At 45.0% G+C, this 26126-nt stretch overlaps 2 protein-coding genes and 1 long non-coding RNA gene across 7 annotated transcripts; 2 read left to right on the forward strand and 1 right to left on the reverse strand.

Moving 5' to 3' along the window:
* Positions 1 to 54: 54 nt before the first annotated feature.
* LOC131493639 (zinc finger protein 260-like) lies at positions 55 to 12888 on the forward strand. Its single transcript, XM_058698252.1, has 5 exons — positions 55 to 204; positions 5560 to 5686; positions 5923 to 6015; positions 7877 to 12602; positions 12758 to 12888. Exons 1-4 carry the CDS (start codon positions 55 to 57, stop codon positions 9673 to 9675), a joined length of 2169 nt encoding a protein of 722 aa, XP_058554235.1. The 3' UTR covers positions 9676 to 12602; positions 12758 to 12888.
* Positions 12889 to 13074: 186 nt separating this feature from the next.
* On the reverse strand, positions 13075 to 21865 carry SYCE1 (synaptonemal complex central element protein 1). 5 transcript variants are annotated; one of them, XM_058698257.1, is made up of 13 exons: positions 21720 to 21865; positions 18142 to 18204; positions 17453 to 17512; positions 17035 to 17109; positions 16378 to 16425; positions 16066 to 16120; positions 15298 to 15387; positions 14968 to 15031; positions 14093 to 14180; positions 13897 to 14020; positions 13711 to 13821; positions 13468 to 13555; positions 13075 to 13241 (listed from the first exon to the last, which is right to left on the reverse strand). In XM_058698257.1, the coding sequence occupies exons 1-13, from the start codon at positions 21787 to 21789 to the stop codon at positions 13206 to 13208; spliced, it is 972 nt and encodes a 323-aa protein (XP_058554240.1). In that variant the 5' UTR covers positions 21790 to 21865; the 3' UTR covers positions 13075 to 13205. The 5 variants fall into 5 exon arrangements, with proteins under 5 accessions (XP_058554240.1, XP_058554237.1, XP_058554238.1 ...); XM_058698254.1 differs by having other exon boundaries at positions 13075 to 13224; positions 21720 to 21864; XM_058698255.1 differs by having other exon boundaries at positions 13075 to 13224; positions 17453 to 17508; positions 18141 to 18204; positions 21720 to 21864.
* Positions 16745 to 19503, forward strand: LOC131493643 (uncharacterized). Its single transcript, XR_009252790.1, has 2 exons — positions 16745 to 17153; positions 18105 to 19503. It is a non-coding gene; the product is annotated as an uncharacterized LOC131493643 (long non-coding RNA).
* Positions 21866 to 26126: the final 4261 nt, after the last annotated feature.

Genomic DNA, 26126 nt, shown 5'->3' on the forward strand with positions numbered 1-26126 from the left:
TCCAGCTTGGACCTCTTCCCCATCCTTTAGACCATAGGTCCAACTCCCCCGTGAATGCGTTTTTTGTGGCTGTCCAGAAGGCACCTCACACGGAGCGAGTCCCACCTGAAATCCGTGTCGTCTTTTCTTCCCTTACATGTGATATACCGTCCATTCACCAGTGACTCTAACGCGATTTCTCCTGGATGCCTCCTCCTCTCTCAGGTATAATCTCCTCTTACATGAAGACCCATGTGTTTGTTTTGTTAGTTTATCCAAAATCTGCATTGGTGCTCACAGACAAATGTAGTAACTGTCTGTTTTACATTGGAATTGTCCTTCTTGGAAAAATCTGAAGGATGTATATGCCTGGTGATTGGGTTGGGTCCCTCTTGAGCTGTGCTACTAGCCAACATGTGTGGTGACAGCTTCAGGAGTCCGGTTGGAGAACGTATTCAGGAATCAGTGATATACGTTCAAACAAGTGTTAAGATGAAGATAGGCAAAGTATGAAACAAGGAGCTCAGATTTTTACAATTTTTACCTTTTATTTTTATAAATTTGTCAGTGATTCTATCTGTATTTTTTATTATCGTATAATTGAAATTGCTAGTTCAAAAATGAACTGTCATGTTTTCAACCCTGTTAAAGGATATTTAATTTTTCTGTTCCAGCTAATCATTTAAAAGAAATGAGTAAGGAAAAATGGATGTTTGCATCAACCATAAATAGAATTTTGGACTACAATTTGGTGAAAAGTTGGTTAACTTTTTTTATTTTGATAACATATACATAACCTGGAGCACCTGAGTGGCTCAGTCGGTTAGGCATCTGACTCTTGATTTTGGCTCAGGTCATGATCTCACAGGTCATGATCTCACAGTTCATGGGTTCGAGCCCCATGTCAGGCTCTGCACTGACAGCATGGAGCCTGTTTAGGATTCTCTCCTTCCCTCCCTCTGTGCCCCTCCCCTGCTTGTGCTCACTCCCTCTCTCAAAATAAATAAATAAACAGTAAAAAAAAAAAAAAAAAATATATATATATATATATATATATATATGTATGTATATATATATATATATATATGTATGTATATATATATATATATATGTATGTATATATATATATATATATATATGTATGTATATATATATATATATATATGTATGTATATATATATATATGTATGTATATATCACCTCGAATTGGCCGTATTGGCCATTTTAATTAAAAATGTCAGTTCAGTAGCATTAGTTTTAATCATCTTGTGCAACTGTCTCCAGAATTTTTTCATGTTTCCCAAATGAAGCTCTGCTCATTAAATACCAAGTACCTGTCCCCTCTAATTCAGCCCTTGGCAACCATGATTTTATTTTCTATGTCCATGAAGTTGACTATTCTAGGGAGCTTCTATAGGTGAAGTCAGGCAATATTCATCTTTTCATGACTGACTCATTTTACTTAGTGTATTGTCTTCAGGGTTCAATTGTGTCACAGGATGCCATGGTTATAACATGTTTGTTACTCCCTTGAGGTTGAGTTTAATTAGTCTTGACTCTCCAAGCATTTCTTACATTTTTTTCTGTAAAAATTGGAAGAGGCAACTTCTTCAGCCTTAAACAGTAACAGATAAAATGAGAAATCCTTTGAAAGTTTTTCAGTCCTACAGGTTCCCAAATTTATAGTATCTCCCAATTTTCTTTCATTCCTGTTTGCACACTGAAGTCTTTTTTTCCACCTGAGCTTATCACTTTTCCTATAGCATTTACCTAAAGGCAGCGACTAGTGCCTGATACTTACTACTAATACTCTGTTTTCCCACTCTTTTTCTAAAGCTTTAAATCCATATGGTAATCATCACTCATGTTACTTCAGTAACATTAGGTACATAAGTACCAGTGATCATAAGTAACGTTGATCTGCTATTTAGCCCCTGGTATCATGGATCACCTTCGTCCCAGTTTCTTTGCACTGCTTGTTTCTGTTTGGTGGTTATGCTGATTCATTACCAGTTAGGTCCACAACAAAGGTTTCATTCTTTCTTATGCTACCTGTCCATCACGGATCAGTTTTGCTTTTTATCCTTTTTGTCTCATTCAGTATCCCAGACAGAGGAGCACTTTTTTTTACTGTAACATTGTTGGTCCTGTGACAGAGGGAGGACATGGTGATCTATGCATGGCTCTTCCAGCTTCTGCTTAGAAGTGACATGTGTCACTTCCATTCACTTGTTCTTGTTCAGTGCCAGGTAAATGGAAGAATATAGATCTGCTTATGTGAGTTCCACCTCCAAGGGATATTAATCCTTTTGCAGAGAAGGGCACCACAGGGAGTACTGTGGACTGTATTGTATTCTCCCAGAATTTGTATATTCAAGGCCAGCCCTAACTGCCAATGTGACTGCATTTGGAGATCAAGCCTTTAGAAAGTAATTATTGTTAAATGAGGTCCTAGTGGTGGGGCCCTAATCTGATAGGATTGGTGGCCTTATGAAAAGAGGAAGAGGAGAGATTTTTATTCCTCCACCATGAGAAAACAGCAGGAGAGTGACCATCTGCAAGCCAGGAAGATGGTCTATACCAGGCACAGAACTGGCTGACGCCTGATCTTGGATGTCTCAGCCTCCAGAAATCTAAGAAAAATTTGCTTACAAAAAAAATTTTTTAATGTTTATTTATTTTTGAAAGAGACAGAGTGTGAGCGGGGGGTGGGGGGGGGGCGGCTGAGAGAGAGAGAGAGGGAGTCACAGAAGCCGAAGCAGACTCCAGGCTCGCTCGGAGCTGTCAGCACAGGGACCAACGTGGGGCCCGAATGCACGAGCCATGAGATCATGACCTGAGCCGAAGTTGGAAGCTTAACCAACTGAGCCACCCAGGTGCCCCAAGAAATTTGCTTTTGAATCCATCTAGTCCAGGGTATTTGTTATGTCAGCCAGAGCTGACTGATAAGGGAGAGACACTAAATTTTGGTGAACAGAAGTATAACCTACCACGGTCTCTGTCTATTCTTACTTAATCTTCTCTATGAACTTTTAAATTAGCTTGTCTGTATCTAAGGATGTGTTGTTTATTAGGATAATATTACATGAATTTCCTGATTATTAACTTACTGAGAATTGATATCTTTTTGATGTAGATCTTCCTACTTGTGAATATGGTGTCTTTCATTTATTAGTTCTTGTAGCCTTCATATTTTTTTCTCCCATAGCTTTGTATGTTTTCTGTTAATGTATTGATATGTATTCTGCTTTTTGTTGTTGTTGTTATAGTATGAATGTTTTTGTAGGTATGAAGACATTATTTTTATAACCTACAGTTTATAGAATTTTCTTATAGAAAATTCTTGTCTTTGTGACGCCTGGGTGGTGATTAAGTGTCCAGTTCTTGATTTTGGCTCAGGTCATGATCTCACAGTTGGTGGGATAGAGTCGGGCCTGCTGGTGTGCTCTCCTTGTCTCTCTGTCTTTCTGTCTCTCTGTGTGTCTGTCTCTCTCTCTGTCTCTCTCTGCCCCCTCCTGATTGTGTGTGCACTTTCACTCTCTCTTTCTCTGTCTCAAACTTAAAACAGAAAATTATTTTCTTTCTATAGAATAGTTCTCATAGGATTCTTTTGAGTTTTCTACGTATAAATTATATTTAAATTATGACCGTTTTTACAACTATTTATCTCTTTTCAATTGCATTGACTGTTACCACTTGTAAATTGTTGAATAATTGTGGTGGGAGAGCACCTTTATACTCCAGTATTTCCTCATGAAGTGTGATGCTGCCTCTGGGGTAAGACATACACATTTAATCATTTTAAGGAAAAATCCTCTAAATCCCCTTTGGTTAATGGTTATTATTACAAATGGGAGAATATTTTGTAGATACTTGCTTAGTGTCTATTTGAATCATCATAGGACTTTTCAGAAACGTGAATATGATGACGTGTATTAATAGAGTCCTTAGTATGGAGGTTATTTCTATTCCTGGAATAACCTCTAGAAATTTTCTCTGTGTCGTGGTGTCTCTCTCTTTCTCTGACAGTCAGCATTGGTGTGTCCTAAGACACGGCACCTGTTCCTTTCTCCTTTCAAAGTCTCAGGTTCTCTGTGAGCCGTTCCATTCACTCTGATGGCTTCAGCTACTACTAAAATTCTGCTGCTTCCCCAATGTTTATTTTCAGCTTGGATCTCTCCTGAGCTCTAGATCATGTATCCAGTTGCCAGTATGACATCCCTGCGTACGCACAGACTTCAGACATGCTGTGTCCAAAATCTATGTCTCTTGTGCACACTCTGTGCCCTATTTTATTTCATCTTATAGCACCAGTATGTATCTAGCTGGTCATGCAGACAGCCGGGTTCTGTCTTCACCCTTCTCAGAACAAATTAGAACCAACTTGTGTTCCTGCTTTCTTTTCGTTTTTGCTTTGTAGGATTAGTACCCTATTCTGTAATTTTATTGCTCTGTATCCTGTAACCTCAAGTTTGTCCTCTGTCACTCTCTTCTAAGCTCTTTCCCATCCTGCTTCTAGGGGAGGACTGTTAAAAAGAAAATCTGGCCGTGTAACTTACCTCTTCTTACTGGCCCCTCATTATTGACACCCTGTGGTTTAGGAAGTAGGAGGTACTCACACTGGGGAGGACAGAAGCAACCCTTTGGGATAAGGAGGAAATATTCAAATATTCAAATATTTGAATATTGAAATATTCAAAACAACGGTGAGTGCATCAAATTTGTTGTGTTGGAATTAGGTCAGATATTTAAATGCAGAACTATAGGGGCGCCTGGGTGGCTTGTCGGTTAAGTGTCTGACTTCAGCTCAGGTCATGATCTCGCAGTCTGTGAGTTCGAGCCCTGCGTCAGGCTCTGTGCTGACAGCTCAGAGCCTGGAGCCTGCTTTGGATTCTCTGTCTCCCTCTCTCCCAGCCCCTCCACCACTTGCACTCTGTCTCCCTCTCTCTCTCAAAAAAAATTTTTTTTAAATGCAAACTATAATCTGTTCCTTAAATACCTTTACTGCTTTTATGTCTTATCACAGCCTAGGAGTGACCATTTGGACATGGTGCTGTTTGTACTTCCATTAATGTAGCATGTGTACCTGTTGCCCTCGTGACTTCTACTGTAGTCTCATAATTATGAGAATATGTTGTTGACATTAAACAGCTGATGTGTTTGGCTCTTCAGGGAAGTGTGATTGGATGGCACAAGGGCAGCTGTTTTCTTCTTTCTTACTCTTGTCTACATTAAACACGTCTAACCTAGTTTATCTAGTGCATTACTGCAGGTGTATGTTTACACTAAGGCCTCCATACCAGGTCGCACACACCTTTGAGGAGCACAGTTATCTTTTCGTCTCTAGTAGCAAGGACGGTTCCAGATTGACAAGGGAAACTTTATGATTGTACTTTTAGGGATTAAAGAGTTAACATGGGTAGGATAGTTCTACTGTGGATTCGCTTTCGCCCACGGTATAGAGTACAAAGCATGGTGTATTCTGTGTAAGACAAAACACACAAAAAAGAATGAGCTCCCAGACTTGTTCTTCTGATCCCAGCTGATCCCTTGAATTGAGACACGTGTCATTCATTACAGGGGTTGGTGTCGTTTGAGGATGTGGCTGTGAACTTCACCTGGGAGGAGTGGCAGGACCTGGATGATGCCCAGCGGACCCTGTACAGGGTCGTGATGCTGGAGACCTACAGTAGCCTGGTGTCACTGGGTGAGTGAAAGTGTCTTAGTGTCCTAGCACTGCTTTCTTCATTGGTAAACGTGCAAACTGTTTATGAGGTTAAATGCTACTTAGGTTTAAGATTCGAGGCCCAGAAGAACGTGGGTGTTCACCTCTCTAATCAGAGGTTCAGATCGGCCCTTCATTGCATGACTCTTGACGCTGTGCTCCTGTCATTCTTTAAAACGGTTTGGTAAAAGCCCCCCGCCTTTATTTTTGATCAACAGGGCACTGCATTACCAAACCTGAGGTGATCGTCAAGTTGGAGCAAGGAGCAGAGCCATGGACAGTAGAGGAACCCCTAGAGCAGAGCCTCCCAGGTCTGTCAGTGCATACTGGGCAGGGGTCTGGGAAGGGGAGAGCATAGCAGATGTTGGCCGTGCTGGGTTGTTTTTTACCCGTGCTTTTCCTAGGTTCAGACATGCTCTATTTAGTCTCCAAAGATGCTTCTTATGTCTAAACCACCCCCGTCTTTTTTTCTATTTTCTTAGTCTTACCCAAAATCCAGTCTTTACCTGCCTCCTCTTAGAATGTTTTCCTTTGTTAGCCACTGTCTGTAGGTTGTAAGATGCCCTCCTTTCCTCCATCTTCACGCACTAGTTTTTTTCAGACATTTATTTATATACTCGTTATTCTTTCAAAGGTGTTAAGCAAGCACTAGTCATTTTGTAATTATGGGGATAACGACAGTAATCAAACAAGTGCACTCCTTTCTGGGTGGTTACCAGTTATTGAGTCAGCATGAAACACATATACGACATATGAAGTACATGTGAAGTAGTGGGATAACCAGCACAGATGTCACCGTGACAGAACATGGGGTGTGCCATTTTAGTAAGGAAGCCCAGGGAAAGTGGTTTTGGGGTGATTAATTATTAAGACTGTACTTTGGGATAGCTTAAGTTTAAGGTGGCGATTTACCAAATTTGACAGTATAACATATAGGTGGATATGATATCTGGAGTAGAAATTGGACATCACTATTACAAGGTACAAGTTAGAAAAATTGTTAAAGGCACAGGATTAGAGGAGGTTGCCCAGGGAGTTGTTAAGAAAAGAAGGGGAGCCCAGGACCAAGTGTTGTCAGCCACGGCATCACAGGTGGCAGGAAGGTGTGGAGAACCACGCACAGTGTGGAAAGGGGCAGTCCATGGCATGGGAGGAGAATCTGGAGAACGTGTGTCCTCGAGGCCAGTGGAGCCCGGGGTTTCAGGGTGCAGTTGCTTATGCTAAATCATTCTGAAACAATGACCCATACACGGACTGCATTTTCACTGAAACTAGGACACATGCAAAACTCCAGAGTGCAAAACACAAGCCTTTAGAAACTGCACATTGTCAAGTAGGGCTGCATATACCAGGAAGTGGGGTGGGGATGCCAGGGTTTTTGATCTAAGAAGGAGCCAGAAAGAGGTTTTCCAATGATGGTGGGCACAGCCTGGGTTGCAGAGCTTAAACCCTTTAGACCAGCAGGGAGAGGTAGCCCAGTGTGGAGGGTTGGAGCTCTCTGTACCTGTTATGGTTGTGAGAAGCGAAGTATGCAGGGTTTAATTAGGAATTAGCCAAAAGCGGTCTCTGGCTGGCATGGAGAAGGAGAGATGATGCCTTTGAAAAACCCCACGGATGCCCAGGGAAAGGTGAAAAAGTAAAGAAATGTGGGAACAAATCCTTGTTCCTAAGCAACATCCCTGCTGAGATGACAGAAGAATGGCTCTGTACTGCATCCTAAAGTGGTGGATCCAGGAAGACCTTGTCATCTTCAAAGCTGAGTGATGAGAAAAGGCCCAGCACAAGTGACCTACAGTTATTGTGAGAGAAAGTGGGAAATGGAACAGGAACACAAATGGCAGATGAAGAGAAGTCAGCTGAACACTAAGACCAGGGAATAGGTGAATATTGTGACCAATGGTTTCCTCATGGATTCAAAAAGGAAAAAAAAAAGATAAAGCAAAACCAACAAATAAATAAAACCATGATCTGACATTAGAGAATCTGTTGGTGTAACTTGTTACATTATTTCATTAGAAAGAAAAATCATATACTTATCATAATCATACCCATTTTAACTCTGTAAAATTCTTATCCTACACGATGGGAAGAAACTTCTCCATTTTTACATGAACATTCCGTAAGAAATGCTTAGGTGTGGTTCATACATATGGTTACTTTGTCTCATTTTAGATGTCCAGACTGCAGGTGACCTGATGGAGACTGGCCAGGAGTATCAGAGCAGACTTTTGTGGCAAGTTGGATTGGCCAACTATGAAACGTCAACGAAGGAGAGAACCAGTTTGGGAAAAACACTTAATTTGAGTGCAGCCGACGTTTCTAAACTGATTATAAATAACGGAAGCTACTCAGGAGTGAAGCCAGAGTTGTTTAATGTGTGTCAGAACACGTTTCTCCCTGGTGAGCCTGGTGGGATGCGTGTTGGAGAGAATGCCGAGGAATGTCATACAACGGGGAGCCCCCTCAGGTGTGCCGAGTGTCCTGGTTGTCATCCGAGGAATCAGACTTTGCGGCAGCCTCTCGAATTTAGTGGGCAAGGGAAAGACTTCAACAAGGGGGCAACACTCTGTACCTATAGGAGAGCTCACATGGGAGAGACTGCCTGTAGGTATAATGAACATCGGGAAGCCTGTGGTAAGTCAGCTGTCACTGCCCAAGAGAGAACTCACATAGGGGAGAATCACTGTGGATGTAACAAATGGAGGAACACTTTTTGTGAGAAACCAACACAGTTGCATGTTGGTCTAGCCGATTTCGAGGAGCAACACCATAAACATGATCAAAGTGGGGGTAATTTCAGCAAGAAATCACACCTCGCTCAGCTTTCGAGAACTCCGTTAGAAGAGAAAACTTTTGAATGTGATGTATGTGCTAAAACTTTCTACAAGAGGTCTAATCTCAGTAAACATCGGAAAGTACACACAGGAGAGAAACCCTATAAATGTAGTGAGTGTGAGAAGACCTTCATTAGTAAAACAGTTCTTAAAGTACATCGGAGAACTCATACAGGGGAGAAGCCCTATGCATGTGTCGAATGTGAGAAATCTTTCTGCCATAAGTCACACCTGACTGTTCATCAGAGAATCCACACAGGGGAAAAACCGTATGAATGTTATGAATGTGGGAAATCCTTCCCTGTGAAAACAAAACTCACCGTACATCTGAGAACACACACAGGGGAGAAGCCCTATGAATGTAATGAATGTAGGAAATCCTTTTACCAGAAGTCAGCCCTCACCATACATCAGAAGATTCACAATAGGGAGACACATCATGAATGCAACGACTGTGGTAAGACATTCCATAAGAAGTCAGTTCTCACTGCACATCAGAGAACTCATACAGGAGAGAGACCTTATGAATGTAAACAATGTGGGAAATGCTTTGGCCATCGCCCAGCTCTCACTGTACATCAGAGAACTCACACAAGAGACAAACCTTATAAATGTAACGAATGTGGGAAATCGTTTTGTGTGAAGCCAAAACTCACTGTGCATCTGAGACTTCACACAGGTGAGAAGCCCTTTGAATGTAAGGAGTGTGGGAAAACTTTCTACCAGAAGTCAAAACTCACTGTACACCAGAGAACTCACACTGGTGAGAAACCTTATGAATGTAATGAATGTCGGAAAACCTTTTGTGAGAAGTCAACCCTCAATAGGCATCAGAGAACTCACAGAGGAGAGAAACCTTATGGATGTAAAGAATGTAGGAAAACTTTCTACCAGAAATCAGCCCTCACTGTTCATCAGAGAACTCACACAGGAGAGAAACCCTATGAATGTAATGACTGTGGAAAAACCTTCTGTCAGAAATCACACCTCAGCAAACATTTGAGAACTCACACAGGGGAGAAGTCATGTGTGGCAGAGACTGGCTGTATGTATACCAAAACTCACTTTCTCTTTGTGTTGGGCACACAGTTAGCCTACATTTCTCAGCCTCCCTTTGTTGTGGGTGGGACCATGTAACTGAGTTCTGGCCAAGAGAATATGAACACACATGATGAACATTACTTCTAAGCCTGGCCACAAAAAAACCAAAAACCAAAAAAACAACATGCATTTGCTGAGTTTTTTTATTCCCTGTGCTCCTGAAGTGCAGATGACACACAGGTTTGTCTTCAAAGCCATAGAGTGAAGATTGCAACCATGACCTCAGGCAGAAAGAATTGATTGTGGAGGGCAGAAATCTTTCCATCTCTACCTCAGAAATCCTCACTTGTACTTTACCTGAGTGAGAACCCTTCTATGTGTGACCTGACTACAGCACTACCAGTCCATTGTAGCCAGTTCACTTTATGAATTTGTGAATTTGTGGGAGGCTTCTGTTGAAGTTACCAGTCCTTGTGTAGGAAACTCACAGAAGAAAGAACCTGTGTTTTCATCTTTCAACCCTAAGTCAGAAATCATAGGAAGAAATAATGCAGTAAATGTAGGAATACCTTTATTGGTCAGAGATAGCTCATTGAACAGTGAGAATAAAGTAAAACTTATAAATACCTATTGTGTCCAAATTTTCAACTGAATGTCTGACTTTGTGTCTATCAGAGAATTTCCCATTAAGGGAAAACTATCAGGTTAGGTAATGTGGATGAAAATTTCAGATAGAAATGGTACTGTATTGAAAAAAATTTTTGAACTAGACGACCATTGGTTCTCTGCTGCGGGTGATTTTGCGTACAAGGGGATATTTGGCAACACTAATGGTACTAGCATGGTGTCAATTCTGCCTTTTTCTATACAAGGTAGTTGTAGGGCCCATGAAAATTCTAAGGGGTAGAGAAATAGGCTCCACCTTCGATGTAAGAGCACCTTAAATAGTATGTGGGATGGGACATAGTAGTGTGGCCATCTTTAGAAAATGCAATAGGACACTGTCCACTTTATGACCACCGAGTTCACATTGCTCACACATGTAATCTGTACTATAAAATTAAAGGACCTCAATTTATAGAGCTGTTTAGCTCAAAATGTAGGACCTCATCATCTGTATCTGGTCTACATGCACATAGTCTTTTTGGACACAGTCCCTTGTCTGTGACTTAGTCTGAAAACCTAGGACCTGATGTGACTAGTTATGTGCCCTGCACACACTCAACACACAATGGTAGCACAGAGATGAGGGATTCACCGATGGTCCATTCGAGGGAGAGGAACTGGGAGGCACTTAGCCTCCCATACACAGAAACTGAAATCTAGCAGGGCACACCATCAGTTCCTTAATTAGGATGCAGCGGTTCTGGGAATGACGTTAGGGCTCTGGATTCTGCACTCCGTCACCGCTCTTCTGCATGACCTAGGCCTGATTTATTCATTTTGCTATCTAGTTTCTTCAGTTCTGGTTCCTGCCCAGAGGGCTCTTCTCATTTGAACTGTTTCTAAAACTTGTGATTCAAATTGATTTCATGCCTTTAAGAAAGCTTTTGGATTTCTGATAAATTATAATGTAGTCCACTAGGTGAAAGCCACCCCTATATTTCTGGAACAGGATCCACTCCACCTCGAACTGAGAGATGTGGGGACAGTGCTACTATTTATCATCTCTCGTAAGGGTTTACAAGGCACACTCTATTTAGAGTCTCAAGAAAAGGGTCTTAGAGCAACACCCTTGGTCTGAGTTTCGCTCTGAGGCTCCATTTTGCCGGTAGCATCCTGATTGTGACCTGTAGCCTGCATTCATTTCATACTTCAGGGATCTTTGTTCCTGACTGGAGACGCTGGGAAGGAGGAACAGTTTTATTTTCACACCTAGGTAGTCCTGGCTCCTCGGTGTTTTGTCTAGATTGTTCTCTAAAACTGAACGATTTCTTTTAGCTCCTCTGTCTCTACCTATACCTATGGTAAGTGACTCTACCAGCTATGGATTTTTTTCTTTTTGTCTCAGCTAGAAACCCACCCTTGGTTGCTCTACTGTGTGATGCTGGGGCTACATTTCTCTTATTCCAGCTGACACAATCTCTGGGTTTCCAAAGAAAGGGCGTGGAGGGCAACTGCAAGACAGCAGGAAGGAGGATCTTTTTCCTTGGCAGCTATCCATGTGGTTGTGAGCAGGGGTGGGGAAGGTCCTGGTCCTGTTTCTCTGTCTAGAACTTCAGTACAGTGAATAGTATTTGAACATACCCTAAAGTGCTTTAAACATTTCACTGGTAAGTATTAAAGAAGGTACCTTCTGTTCTAGATTTTACATTTTTTTTTTAATTTAAATAGGTGTTGGATTTTGTCAAAGGCCTTTTGTGCTTCTGTTGAAGTAAGCATGTGTCTTTTTATTTAATTTAAAAAAATTTTAATCTTTATTTCTGAGAGAGTGAGAGAGACAAAAGGAGAGCAGGGGAGGAAGAGAGAGAGAGGGAGACCCCAAATCCAAAGCAGGCTCCAGACTCTGAGCCGTCAGCACAGAGCCCGACGTAGGGCTCGAGCCCACGAATCATGAGATCATGACCTGAACCAAAGCTGGACACTTAACCGACTGAGCCATCCAGGCGCCTCTCATGTGTCTTTTTTTATTGTGAATCACCTGAAGCTGCAAAATTAGCTGAACTGCTGCTATTCAAGGTGATTATTTCCATTGCTACTCAGGGGAATGTACTAATTTCCAGGCAATGCAGGAGTTGTTCTGATAAGGTGTAACCAATTCATTTATGACACAGGTCTGTTTAACTCCATGTCAGAAAACTGGGAGATTTATGCCTGGTGTCTCTAACTGACGGAGTAATTTCCCACCATGTCACATTCCCCCGTTCTTCCACAGAAACAGTGCTCTCCAGGCAGCCTGTTTGGATCTCTGCAATCCCACCATGTTAGTGTCCTACCTGGATGTGGGAGTCTTTCAAGACCAGGAATCTCTCCCTACTTCAGTCACTGTATTTTGGCTCAGGAGCACTGCTGCCCTTTATTGGGTGAGTGCATTTTCATGGAGTCTTAGGTGATTGACTCCCAGCACACAGGATTTCTAAGACACTATGTTCTTGTGACAGGTGTCGGTTACATATTTTGTGCCCAGGAAGGCACAAACTACACTTGGCCTCCAATTATGTTTTTTTTTTTTTCTCAGCTAATCAGTGGAGACTGTGGGCAAGGGACTGACTGGATGAGAACCCCCAGCACCTCCATCCCCACTGTTGAGATTTCTGGGATTCGGTTTACTTCAGGCCTGAATAAGGAATTAAAGAAACAATCACACTGTGGCTTTGCAGACCTGCATCCTTCTGCCTGGGAACCCAGAACAGTGTGTTAAGTCCTAGAAAGGAACAGACCAGAGACTATGAGGGTAGGGAGGCCTGCTGTGGCCCTCTGGCTGAGGCCAAGGCTTTACACAGTGTCAGGGGCCAGACAAGCCCTACCCCCTCTGCATAAACTCAGCTGAGGCAGTTGTACTGAAATAGTGCCTTTATTTCCTGAAGTTCATGGAATATGCTCCAAGGCAAAGAGAGTCCTTGCCTAGGAGGGCATACTACGGCCTTGCTTGGTGGGCAGCCCTGGGTCTTTCTCCTTGCTGACTCCTAGGAGCTTAGGATTGGCCTGTGGGAGGTCAGAGTCTGAGGAGGGAAATGTCCATGTATCCCTGTGCCCACACCCTCCCTGGGACCTGCCTCTTCCCACTCCACACTGCCAGCCCCTGCATTTTTGTCTTCTTTGTGCCCTGTGGGAGCACCCTTCCCCAAAGACCATCCTCTGAGAACTCTCGATCCCCTTCTTTGCCTTCCTGCACCCAGCTCCTTGCATGAGCTGTTTCTGCTCCCTGCCACCCAACCCAGGGCTCACAAGTTCTCCTGGGCCAGCCCCTTCATCTTGTGTGCTTTGGTCTTGAGCAGCGATCTGCACCCCAAGCGTTTCCAGCTCTTCCTTAAGCCTGGACAGACAGAGGTAGGGTAGGAGTGTGGGGAGGGGGAAGGGGAGGAGAAAGGACAAGAGGCTGTGAAGAGACCAGGAGACAGGCTGAAAAGGGAGCAGAGATGCCTCAGCCACCTTCCCCTAGAGGACTGGGGGGAGGGCCTCCACACGCACCTCTGCCTCTTTTGCTGTAGCTGCTGGCACTTCTGCTGCAGCTGTTCGTGGCGCTGGGCAGCAGCCTCTAGGAGCTCCTGGGCCTTCCTGTTCTCCTCTTCAAACATATGTCTGAGGGGGGTGGGCATCAGCACTGGCATCTCCCTCCCTCCACCCCAGTCCCTGTCCCTGTCCTGCTCGTCTTACACTGCAGCTGCTGCCTCCTGGCTGCGGAGAAAGAGCCCCTCAGCAGTGCTCGAGCAACCGTCAGCCCCAAACTGGGAACACAGACGATGCTTCACGTCCTCCAGCTTTGCCTCCACGAGCTTCTCTGCGGCAGGAAGGGACAGATAAGCAGGGCAGTGCAAGGCAAATCAGGGCCTCCCCAATCTCCAGGCCTCACCTTCCCTGAGCAATTGCTCCTTGCTGCTGTCCAGGGCGCCAATCTCCTGGGCCATCTGCTCTGGTCTCTGAGTAGGTAGAAAGGAGGCCTGTGCATGTGTTTCAGCCTACCCCCATGCACCTCAGACAAGCCTACCTGGATCTGGTCTTTACTCAGCCTGCCTCCCTTCCTACTACTCGGGCCCTCTGGGCACACAGGGCACGTTCCAGCCTCAGGGCCTTTGTACTGGCCATCCTCTCCACCTGGAACTGTCTCACCCCAGATACCTGTGATGCTGTGCTTGAGAGGCTCACCAGGTGGTTAACGTTCGGTAATCTTGGAAGCTTTGATGTGAGGCAAGCATTTATTACAGGGGATCCTAAAAGCATCACTAACCAGAAGTGTTCCCTGGAGAATCATTTACTAGCCCTGCATTGCCGTTTCTCTTCCCCTTACGTGGCCTCTTCAATGAACCTCTCTCTCTATCCCAACGTCTGTTCTCTCTGCCCCTTTCACTTGGTATCTAGGATCCCCAGGGGGCAAACACCAGTCTGCTTGGTTCCCCGTTGTCTGCCCTGTGGCAGTCATAGCTGCAAACACATCCATGGATCTTCTCTATGGATAACCTTTCCTGACTTCATCAGGGCTCCTCCTGGTCACTGCAGGGCCCTGGGGGAGCAGCAGAGAGGGCGGGCAGGACCAGTGAAGAGGATGACACCGGGTGGCAGTGAGGGTGGGGATGAGGCACTGAGTTGAGGGCCATTTTGACATTAGGCCACCAAGGCTGGCTCAAAAGCCGGTGAGAGGAAGGAGGCCTGAGGCGTGACCTTCAGTTTGGGGCCTGGGACTCTTAGGGAAGATGTGTAAGGTGGGAGGAATGGCTGTGAGTGACTCACGTGGAACTCCCAGAGGTCCTTGTGCTGGCCCATCAGATCCTCCAGCTGTTCCTCAAAATCCAACCTGGGGGCCGGCCACACAAGATGAGGGACCATTGGCTGAGACACCCCTCCCCAGCCAGGCCCAGGCCAGGGGTCTTCATGTACACACCATGGGAGGCTTGCCCATGTTCTTTGCTTGGCAGGGAGCACCTTCCCCACCTTGACCTTCCAAACCTCAGGTCAGCCAGCTCCTCTTCTAACCCCCATCCCTGATATCACCTGCACCTACAACCCATCCTCGCACACTGCCCCCTCACCCCCCACCTGGCCCGGAGCACTGGGATTCACCTCAGTTGCCTCTGTTTGTTCTTCTCGTCCTCGATCTGGGAGTTCAGGGCAGAAATTCGCTCCTTGCACTCCTGCAGCATGGTCTGCTTCCTGCGAAGAGGCAAAGCAGCCCTCAGTCATGTTCTCTGAATGTCTCCCCAGGATGGGGCTGGGTGGAGCTTCTGCCTCCTCTTGGGGTGTGTTGTAGCCTTCTAAATTGAGGTCCTTCTCTGGTAACTTCATGGGTTGGGGCATGAGCATGTGCCCCCTGGGAATAGTGTAGTCACCGGGGCATGGTCAACTGCGAACACACACACACACATCTCATCCCAATTTCCCCACACAGTTCCAGTCTTGGTATGCCAGGGCTCAGTGACGCTGGTCACAAAATAAGCTAAACCAATGTTCAGGAAGTGGAGAGATGGATTCACACATACTGAGGTGGATGAAGGGTCCCGATGAATAGAGAGAGACGCAATGGCTTGATGCCTCAATGAAGGCACAGATGAGTGGACAGACAGCCAAGGGTCTATTTTGGGAAGAGTGACAGGCACAGAAGAAAAAACAGCCAAAGGAATTTGGTATTCTAGCAAACGAATGATTATCCCAGTGAGTGAGTGTTCTTAACACTACTGCCTACTGTTGGGTCCAAGGTGGGAAGACACGCATCTGACCTCACCGTTTTAAAAACGGAGGAAATGAGAGCTCTGGGTCCATGACTGAGTTTCCCTCTTTCTCTCCTCCCCCACAATGAAGGGGAAAGAGCAAGGCCCAGCTGGAAGGTCTTACCTCTGTGCCTCACTTTCCTTCTCTTGGCAGTGGAGTCTGAGGATCCTTAGGGTCTCTGCAGGGATAGGAACGAAGGGCCCCAGGAGAACGCCTTAAAGCATCAGGCCTGGGCATAGTTAATATGGTCAGATCACGTGGAGTCTCGTGGGCACCTGATTGGGCTTTGTAATTTGCTTCAAGTCTGGTGGAAGCCACAGGAGGGATGTGAGCGGATTCAGGTTTCAAAAGGATTCAGCTGCTGTGGACAGACTGTCACACTGCCTCTGCAGGGTGACAAAGGCAAAAGCCTGGACACAGAATAACTACAATTACCTTGCTTTTTGTTCAAGGTCTCTTTCAGACGTACTTCCTCTCCACTCACTGGAAAACACAGTAACATGTTCAGGCATCAGGTACCACCCACTGCACCCTCAGAGAGCATACCTGCCCACAGTCACACAGGCGGTTCGGTACAACTGTACCCCAATCCCAACTGTGGACCCCTTGAGTTGAGCCCCCTCCCATCTTGTGCCCACACTCCCTGATGTGGCAGCAAAGGGCCCTGATGTTGATAAAGGGTTGAATGTGAGGGTCCTGCAGAATGCCAGTGCACTTTACATGGACGGGAGAGAAAGACACATCATATGAACTGGGATAGGGGCTATGAAGAAACCACATCAAGCAGTAAGGGGAATGTGATCAGGTGGGATGACCTGGGTAGGTTTCTCTAAGAAGGGGACATTCAGGCTAAGAGTTGATGGTGATGATGTATGGCAATAGAAACCAGTGGTCTCTGGGGCAGAAGAGTCTAGCAAAGGCCCTGAGGTGGGAGTATGCTTGGACAGTACAGAGTGGGAGACTGGTAGGACCTGATGCCGCAGAGGGGGCAGGAGCCCTTGGCCGAAGCAAGAATGCTAAGGGTCCAGAATATTGAGTTCAGGAAGGCATGACACTGGGGACCTCTGGGTAATCGACCCCCTGCATGCTTACATGAGTCCATTTCCTTCTGCAGGGCCTCCCAAACAGTCCGGGCCTCTCCCAGCTCCTCACTGGCTTTCTTTTTTGCTGTGCCAAAAAAAACCAAAACAAAACAAGAAACCAGACAACGTGTAAGGGCAACATCCAACTACACCATTCCTTGCAAATAGTGACATTTCACATTTGTCTTCAAGCAAACTGGGCAGGGGGTGGGGAGGACACATTTTACAGGGCCAGAAATGAGGCTTCCAGAGCCCAGCCCTTCTTGTTGGTCTCAGTTGGCAGCAGGGCCAGGTTCATGGACATGTGACTACAGCAGTTGCCTTTAGAAAAACCCACCCTTGGTTTGACCTGCTGCTGTGGTCCTGAAATACTTAGTAATCCTGTAACCAGGGGCCCTGCAAATCATGTAGCTTGTCCCTGAGCTCACCTTGCTGAACCTCATTAATCCGATTAATCAGGACCTCAACCCTGGGCTCTAGGCTTCCCGCTGTAGGGAGGAAAGGAGGTTGAATGGAGATGACAGGGCAGGCAGAGGGAGTTGGGGGCCCTACAGGGACTCTCATTCTGGATAGAGAATACAAGGGAAAAAACAGAGATACTGAGTCAGGCTGTAGTCATCGCAATCAAGAAAAATAGAGGGGCAAGGAATTAATTAAAGCACGAAGGAGTGGGGCATGCTCTTCAGATATGGGAAGACCTCTTGAAGGCCTTAAATCAAGGGGAGGGCAGTTCCTGGATGGGGTGGTAGGTAGTCAGTGAAAAGGCCTTCCCTGAAGTGGGAACATGGCTAGAAGAAGCCATGTGAGCAAGCAGAGAGCAGCAGAGGTAAGGTGGAGGGAAAGGAGGTGAAGGTGAAAACCTGGATTTAACTGAGTGTGGTGGGGACCACATGGGTGGCTAGCAAGGGGGCTTGGGGGAAACGTTTTGCCTTCTATCCCCTTATACTTTAATTTCAAATCCTTGGGCTATATTTTTACTTCAAAGAAGTTTTAAAAAGTAGGAAAGAGCCAATGGGTTAATTTCCAAAGGTTGTGAATTGTGAGTCCTGGAACTTAATCCACTTCCGCCTTTTCCCAAAGCTCAGGCTGTGCCTCAGTTACAGAGAAGACATGTGACCTTTCTGCAACTTCTTCATCATTTCCATCAAGTCTTCAATTTTCTGTGAGGACTTGGCCTGCCCTGTGGAGACACAATCAAACGCTTCATAATCCCAAAGGAGAGGGCCCAAGGAAGGGTCCAATAACTTTGGTATGGGACTGAGGGGGGCTCAGATCTCCAGCCAGAGTGGTGCTCTTGCCCCTTGTCTTGAGGTAGACACTGAATTCGAGAGGAGTCAGGCTATTTCACGGTCAACTTTTCCTAAAGTGTGAAATCATACCACAGAGTTTCCCTTAATAAAACTCAGGGCAAGGGGAGGGGTGAACTTTCCCTGCCTGTACTATTCAAGACTGGGTCAAACCTCATGATGTAATAATGAAAGGAAAAGAAAGGAGGGGCAAAAAACAAAACAAAACTGGAAACAAGGGGTCAAAAGTCACTGTAACTGGCAGATGGCTAATTAACTAGAAAGTTCTAGAGTCTTATTAAAAAAAACCACAATGAATAGTAAGAAAATTTAATAAGACACCATGTCATTTGCACATAAATACGAGCTATTCTATATACATAATCAATTACTCTGAAGCTTGACAGTAGAATATTTCATATTCACTTGTTTATAACCAATATAGGCACTTATTTTTAATTCCTTAATGAACTAGATGTTGGCGATTATTAATGGTACTAACGTCACAAGAGAGATAAATGGACATTATGAGCCACTTGATGTAAAAATACAATATAGGATTCTTGCCAAAAACGAAGTCAGAGTAATGCCTTTTAATTCTCTTAATCTAAATACTAATTTAGGGAAAATACAGGAACACAGGACACATGGGGATGCAGTTAGCAACATCCAGACTGGGAACCTTACAGGAAAAAATCAGGATTTTTAACAAATTTTGGGGGGGGGGAGGAAAAAAGGAAGATCCTTACAGATGAAAGGGGATTAAAAAGACATATACTCAATACTCAAAAACGGACTGTATTTAGATCCTGATTCGACAAGTGCACTTTAAAAAACATTGGTGACATAATCAGAGAAATTTGAAAACTGGGTTTTTGGTGACACAGGAACTATTGTAGCTGTTATTCAGATAGGACAGTACTACTGTGGTTAGTTTTCTGGAAAGAGTACAGTACTATATTTTAGAGATGTTAGAGATACATATGGAAATATTTATGGATGATATGCTATGATGCCTGTACGGCTTCAAAATGAAATAGTGGAGTGGGTGAGGATAAAAAGGAAACAAGGTTGGCCAAAAGCTTATAACTGTCAAAGTGGAAAAGATGGGCTCATGGGGGTAATTTTATACTTTGTTTTTGCCTTTTGTGTATGCTTAAATTTTTCCATAATAAAAAGTTTTTAAAAAGCAACCAGTCAGGGGTGCCTGGCTGGCACATAGAGCATGTGACTCTTGCTCTCAGGGTTACAATTTTGAGCCCCATGTTGGGTGCAGAGAGTACTTAGAATAAAATCTTTAAAAAAAAACGAGTCAATATAAAGAAGGTAAACAATCACTGCTTTCAAAGAGTGGAAGAAAGGAGGGGACAGTTAAGCAAAAATTTTACAAATGGCCCATAAATATTTGACAAGATATACGATATCAGTCATGATTAATGAGATGAAAACAGCATATCGTACCTATCTGGTTGGTAAAGATGAGTAAGTCTGACAATGGCCAGTGAGATGATGTGGGGAAATTCACATACAGATAGGCTGGAAACTGATGTGACCTTTCAGAGGACAGTTTTAGTACATCAGCATTTTGAAGGCATAATTCCAGTTCTAAGAATTTATGTATGAGACATGCTCATCTAAGTATGGAAAAGGCATGTTAAAAGACACGGAAGCAGTATTTGTCATGTCCAAAGTGGGAAACGACTTGGATGCCCATCAGCCGAAAAGTACGATCCATCCGCACAACAAAATACTGTGCAGCCATTGAAAAGGAGGTAGATTCATTATGCATTAAACATGGAAGGAGACCCTAGACAGATGAAAAGTCAGTAAAAAATTGTGCATATAGACTCCCAATTGGCTACAAAAAGAGGTGAAATATATGCCAGTCTACAAATATATGCATACCACGTCCAGATAATTTGTGGCCAGAATCACCAAAATATTTTCAGCAGTAGTTACCTCTGGAGGGTAGGACTAGGAAGGAGGATGTTTGTCTTTCACCATACACACTTCTGCATATGGCTGTATTTTTTAAAGCTAACTGGCCCAAGTGACCCCAAACTGATTTTTACAGTTTGTTTGGGCAACCAATTCCCCAGGTATTATTAATAGCCTAGGCAGTGAGCTGCACTGTTTTTACCCTCTATTGCCTATGTAGTGCCCGCCATAAGGCAAAGCACAGCCTGGCAAGAAATACCTGTTGAATTAACAAAAAATCCGATCCCCCATTTGCTAACATTTCTGAACCTTGAGACTGAGTTGCAGACACAAGACCTCAGACACAAGGACCAGAAGTCCCCGGTGTGAAGCGCAAAGGGCAAGGACACTCTCCTATGTAGTAAGCACCGTACAACGCATGTTGAAATACTCTGGTCTGATGTGATGGTGCCAGGAGATGGGGCTTTGGGGAGGTGATTGGGTCATGATGGCGGAGTCCTGACGAATGGGAGCAGTGCCTTTATAAAAGCGACCCCAGACAACTCCCCGGCCCTGCCCCCTCCCCCCGGGGGGATGCAGCCAGAGGATGGTCACGCAGGCACCGGGAGCTGGTCCTCACCAGACGCCCTATCTGCCGATGCCTTGGTCCCAGACTTCCAGCCTCCGGAGTCACGAGAAGCAAAGTTCAGTGGTCACGGGGCGATCCAGGTTAGGGTACTGCATTATAGCAGCGCAAACTCAGCCACTGGTGAAGTGACTAAACCACCCACGTGGACTAGCTTATGGGAGGCACCTGAAACAGCCACACCGGAAGGCTCCTTTGGCGCAGCCTCGGCCATCGGAGGCGTTTAATACAAGGGGTGCATATGCATCCGTCCCACTTTCCTCTTCATGCCTGGCTGCCACGCTCTGCTCCAGGCGAGCCTTGCGTGCGAAGGTTCGCTACTCACACCTCTCCTCTGTGGGACAGACACCCCGGAGCCGCGCCGGGTCCCAAGGCTGCACCAGTGTAGGTGGGTCTGAAGGGAGCGAGGGCAGGCTCAGCCCCTCGAGGGAGGGGAGTGTTCCAGGAGCGCACCGCGCGGCCGGGTGGCGCCACCCCTGCCCGGAGCTGGGAGCTCACTCAGGTCGGCGTCAGGGAGAAAAAAAAAAACGCGGACGCTGCGTGCCGCCGGCCCGGACCCAGCCTCGGAAAAGAATGCCCGGGTAAGAACCGTTCTGGGGCAGCAGGGACGCCCAGACGTGGCTGCGAGGACAGAGGAAGGGGGCTCACTCAGGAGCTGCGCGCAGAGAGCCGCTCGGCCCAACAGAAAGGGTGTCCCCGGGGCTACTTCACACAGCCGAGGCCGACCTGCGGCGGTGACCCTGCGTTTCCTCGGCGGCGGGAGGAGCGGGGGCTGGGGGGCCGCCGCGTGTCCCCGCCCCACCTCCCACGGCCGCCCTTGCCAGGGGCGTCGGGGCCCAGCACTACCTCCTGCCTTCTCAGCCGGGTCCGTGGCTCCCACCCGCTCCGCGCTCGGAGGCCCCAGGCGCCCCGCCATTCCCTCCGCTCGCAGGCTCTCTCGGTGTTGGCGCCTCGGTTGGGATTGGGCCAAACCTGCGCGGGGGGGCGGGGCTCCCGCGGCACGCCTGCGCAGTGCGCTCCAGGCGCGGTGAGCCTCGAGCTGAGGCGGGGCTCAAAGGCTGAACACAGGTGCTAGTGCGCATGTTTAAAGTCTCTGGGGCCGCAAACTCAGAGTAGGGGAGGTGCGGGTGGGGGTACGTGGTCTTCCACGCTGGCGATTGGCAGTTGAGGAGTCGGTGACTGCGCATGTGCAGACACCTCCAGCGGGGCCTCTCGACTTTACCGAGCTTGCGGAGGTTAGGTGGAGAGCACCTTTGCCGTGTGTTGGGCCCAGGTTTTGATTCTCGTCTCTGCTGGTATTCCTTGCTGCACACCTGGGGGTGTAACCGCAGGAATGTAACCTCTAACTAGGCAGCATGGAATTTCTTGGAGTCTAGAGTAGGAAATTTACTCCTAGATCCTCGGGAGAGCGAGCTTGTCTCAACACTGCATTTGTCAATAAGTTTCTTGTTTTTCGTCTTATTCATTCTCTGTGCCTGTAAAAAGCTTTCCTTTGTTTAGTTCTGCGGAGCTGTCCTCTATTTGCTACACGGGCGCTGCGTGATTTGTGAATCAGTTAGTAAAGCCAATTAGATACTTAAATTTACTTTTGTTAACACCTCCCCATAATAAGGGACGAGTGAAGTGGAGGAGAAACAGAAGTTTAATAACACGGATTCCTCCTGTATACATGGAAGAAACCCAGGGAAACTGAGTAGTTCCCTGAAATGGCTTACCACCACCTTACCTGCTATTATGGGCTAAAGACAAAGACTTTGTTTTGAGGAGCAAACAAGGGAAATGAGGGTATGGTGGTAACGGTGTCTTTCCCATTGATAAAAGTTTCTACAAATTTAGAGTCCTCCTTCTCTTCCTAGCACAGATGGCGATTTTCCTTTTAAATGTAAATGTTCCTTACCTAAAGACAACTTCTACTCAGTCCTCAGAGGTCCTTTTGCGTCTGCTGTTCGTTAAAATTAATCACACCTGTCAACCTTAAAAATACAGCTACCGTTTATTTTACCGGCAAAAGACAGGTTTATTTGGGAACAGTAGAGAATTGCCACTGTGACAAGCAAACTACCGCAAAAGCACCCGTGAGTCCTGAGAAGGAAGGAAGGAGAGGAGGTTCTTTTATAGAGGAGGCAGGGCATCGGGAAGGGGGGCTGTTGTAAACTAAAAGTCTGTTGGCATAAACTGGGGGGCGGGGGGGGGTGCTGGAAGAGTAGTGGCTTCTCATTGGCTGGGCAGTGAGTGTCTCATTGGCTGGGCTGTTGCTGGGGGAGGAAGAGGCCTTCTTTCCTCCTGCTGGGATAGTGAAGTGTATCTACCTGCAAGGTGTCTCTTTTCCTGTTGCTAGAGTCTTAAGAGTGCCCCCTTCCAAACCTTAGGACTTAATTTCAGTGAGGTTTCTTATTATTAATTTTCCCAGGCTCGAACAATGCTTATCCCAAAGAGCCGTGCTCACTCCTCCTCCTGTGGAGTTGGCTTTGCATCCTCATGGACAGGACCCTCCTGGAAGGCGGTGCTGAGTCCTCAGCTTCAGGATAAGGTGGAGCTGTGGGAGGGAAAAGTGAGTAAGATGGAGCAGAGGCTTCCTATGTGTAGTGAATGGTGAAGAGTGTGGTCTTCGGAGGACCTGGTGGAGGAAAGGCTTGATGTGGAAACCTGAGTTTCTGTTTATTTTAGTGTGTGCGGCACAAGATTTTGTGTATGGTGTAACATACTGCCTTCTGTTGCTTGTGACTCATTTTCTCAGCAGTATTTGTTGAGGAGACTGTCCTCTCTGTGTAATTGACCATATTCTGCTGCAATGATCCTTGTACCTGGTTTCATCTCAACACTGTCAAGACTGTTTTGTTTACTATAGCTTTGTACAGCTTTGTTCTTTCTCAAGATGGGTTTGGCTATTCAGGGCCCTCCGTGGTTTCATACACATTTCAGGATTGTTTTTTTCTTGTTTGTTTGTTTGTTTGTTTGTTTTGAAAAATGCCTTTAGAATTTTGGTCATGATTACACTGAATCTAGATTGCCTTAGGTTGAATGAACAATTTAAAAAAAAATTTACAATCTATGAAGGTGAAATAACTTTCCATTTACTGGTGTCTTCTTCAATTTCTTTATCAACATCATATCGTTTTGATGCTATAGGATTTTCACCTCTTTGTTAAATTTTTCCCTAGATATTTTATTATTTTGGAGGAAACTGTTAGTTTTCTTAATTTTTCTTGGTGAAGGTTTGTCATGAGTATGTAAGGATTAAGAATGTCCTGTCCCCTCAAGGTCCTTCTACTGGATTAGCAGTCAAATTGATATGACACAGATTAACGAGAGAAGATAAAATTTAATTTTGTGTATATGGGGAATCCAGAGAGACATGGGAATTCTGAAGTCACTTGGGCAGAATGAAGCATATATGTCATCCTGAGCTAAAGACAAGGAGGTATGGGTCAGGTACCTCAAAGGGAAGGAATGCAGTTCACAGGAAGATGAAAAAGAGTAAGTGTTTGGTAAAAAATGTTTTCCTGTCCTCTCAGACAGAATGAGACATAGAGGACTTTAACCAAACAGACCTTGCTAGGTTCTTCCCTGTCTACCATACCTGGTTCATATCATGGTGAATAACTCTGTTCCTGGAGCAGGTCCTCTATCTAAATTCTTTTAGGCATCTGTGTGGGAGGTAAAGAGCTTTTTCTGATTCTGCTTGGTTTTGATTAATTTATTTTTGAGAGAGAGTGGGGGAGAGGAGGAGGAGGAGGAGTCAGAGAGAGAGAGAGAGAGAGAGAGAGAGAGAGAGAGAGAGAGAGAGAGAATCTTAAGCAGGCTCCACACTAAGTAAGCATGGAGACTGATGTGGGGCTCGATGTCACAACTGTGAGTTTTTGACCTGAGTTGACATCAAGAGTCAGATGCTTCTGAGCCACCCAGGTGCCCCTTGATTGCTTTTTAAGTGAAAATAGTCTTCATGCCAAAGTGACTCACCTTGGGATCTGCCTTTGGACCCTACAAGTATATATAATCACAAGTGATTTCAGTATCTTGATTTTGTGTCCTGCAATTTCCCTGAAGTCATGTAAAAAGTGTGTCGTTGTTGTTGCTGCTGCTGGGGTGATATGTAACATTGGGAATTTAGAAAATGGTACGGTTTCTACTCAGGTCATCCTCAATAACCAAAACATAGAGGACACTAATGTAAGCCTCACTCTATGGCCTTTAGTAACACATATCCTCTTACAAGGGTCCTTAATTTCACTTTGGGTGAATGGCATGTTGGCAGGCTTTGTCCCCTATCATGAAGTTTCATGTTTTTTCCTTATTTTCTGGTGTGGTACTGATGTCATTGTTTTGAGACATAATTTAGTTTGCATTATTTTGAAATGTACTAGAAAACTGCTGTAGCAGTGGAAATACTCATAACTTGACACTCAACTTCACCAGCTGTCATTGTTTTACTATCTCTGACAGTTCACACAAAAAGCTTGTATGTTTTACCCCCAAAGAGGAAAACTCTCCCTGAGAACTATGTCGTAATTTCCAAATGAGGAAATCATTATGGTTTCCTCATATCATTGAATCCACAGGCCACTTCAGCTGTCACCACCTGTTCAAAAAGTGTGAAAGAGTCTTCTTCCAATATGACCAGGTTTATTTTTTTCTGTACTTTTCTTAAGACTTTCCCTCATTTTGATAACCTTAGTGGATTGAAAGATCACAGGGGACTGAAATCTGGGTGGCCTTTTCTGTATGGCCTCTTTAACTTGGTATGTTTTCAGTTTTCATTCATGTTGTAATATATTTCAGTTGACATTCATTGTGCTTCAAATACATAACATACTATCAGCCATTTAGTGGGAAGAGTAGGGTGACCCTAAGCTTGTCTAATCACTTGAATATAGCTAGATAAATATAAAATCATTTGGAACACCCAATAAATCCATCAGAAGTCTTAGAGAACAAAGCTACACATCTACAAACCAGAAAAGCAACCCATGGAAGCTTCTTGTAACAAGCAGGCCAAAACACACCTAAGATCTAAGTTCCTGTAGGTACTTTATTTTATTTTTTAAATTATTTTCTTTGATTTTTATATTTTAATTTTGTTTAATGTTGCTTGTTTTTCTTTCTCTCCAAAATGACAAAACGGAGGAATTCACCTAAAGGAAAGAACAGGAATAAATGATGGCCAGAGATTTAATCAATGCGGATATAAATAAGATGTCTGAACTAAATTGATGTATGTATGTATGTATGTATGTATGTATGTTTATTCTGAGA

This window comes from Neofelis nebulosa, chromosome 13 (assembly GCF_028018385.1).
Source record: "Neofelis nebulosa isolate mNeoNeb1 chromosome 13, mNeoNeb1.pri, whole genome shotgun sequence".
Classification (NCBI taxonomy): domain Eukaryota; kingdom Metazoa; phylum Chordata; class Mammalia; order Carnivora; family Felidae; genus Neofelis; species Neofelis nebulosa.

Bases quoted from the DNA above. Each gene is read 5' to 3' on its own strand.
- LOC131493639 (XM_058698252.1), top strand. From the start codon at position 55: ATGCGTTTTTTGTGGCTGTCCAGAAGGCACCTCACACGGAGCGAGTCC. The intron at 205-5,559 runs GTATAATCTCCT...CATTCATTACAG, and splicing joins GATGCCTCCTCCTCTCTCAG to GGGTTGGTGTCGTTTGAGGA. The intron at 6,016-7,876 runs GTCTGTCAGTGC...GTCTCATTTTAG, and splicing joins CCTAGAGCAGAGCCTCCCAG to ATGTCCAGACTGCAGGTGAC.
- SYCE1 (XM_058698254.1), bottom strand. From the start codon at position 21,789: ATGGCGGGGCGCCTGGGGCCTCCGAGCGCGGAGCGGGTGGGAGCCACG. The intron at 17,513-18,141 runs GTCACATGTCTT...TCCTCCCTACAG, and splicing joins GATGAAGAAGTTGCAGAAAG to CGGGAAGCCTAGAGCCCAGG. The intron at 14,021-14,092 runs GTGAGGCCTGGA...TTCCTGCCGCAG, and splicing joins GGAGCAATTGCTCAGGGAAG to AGAAGCTCGTGGAGGCAAAG.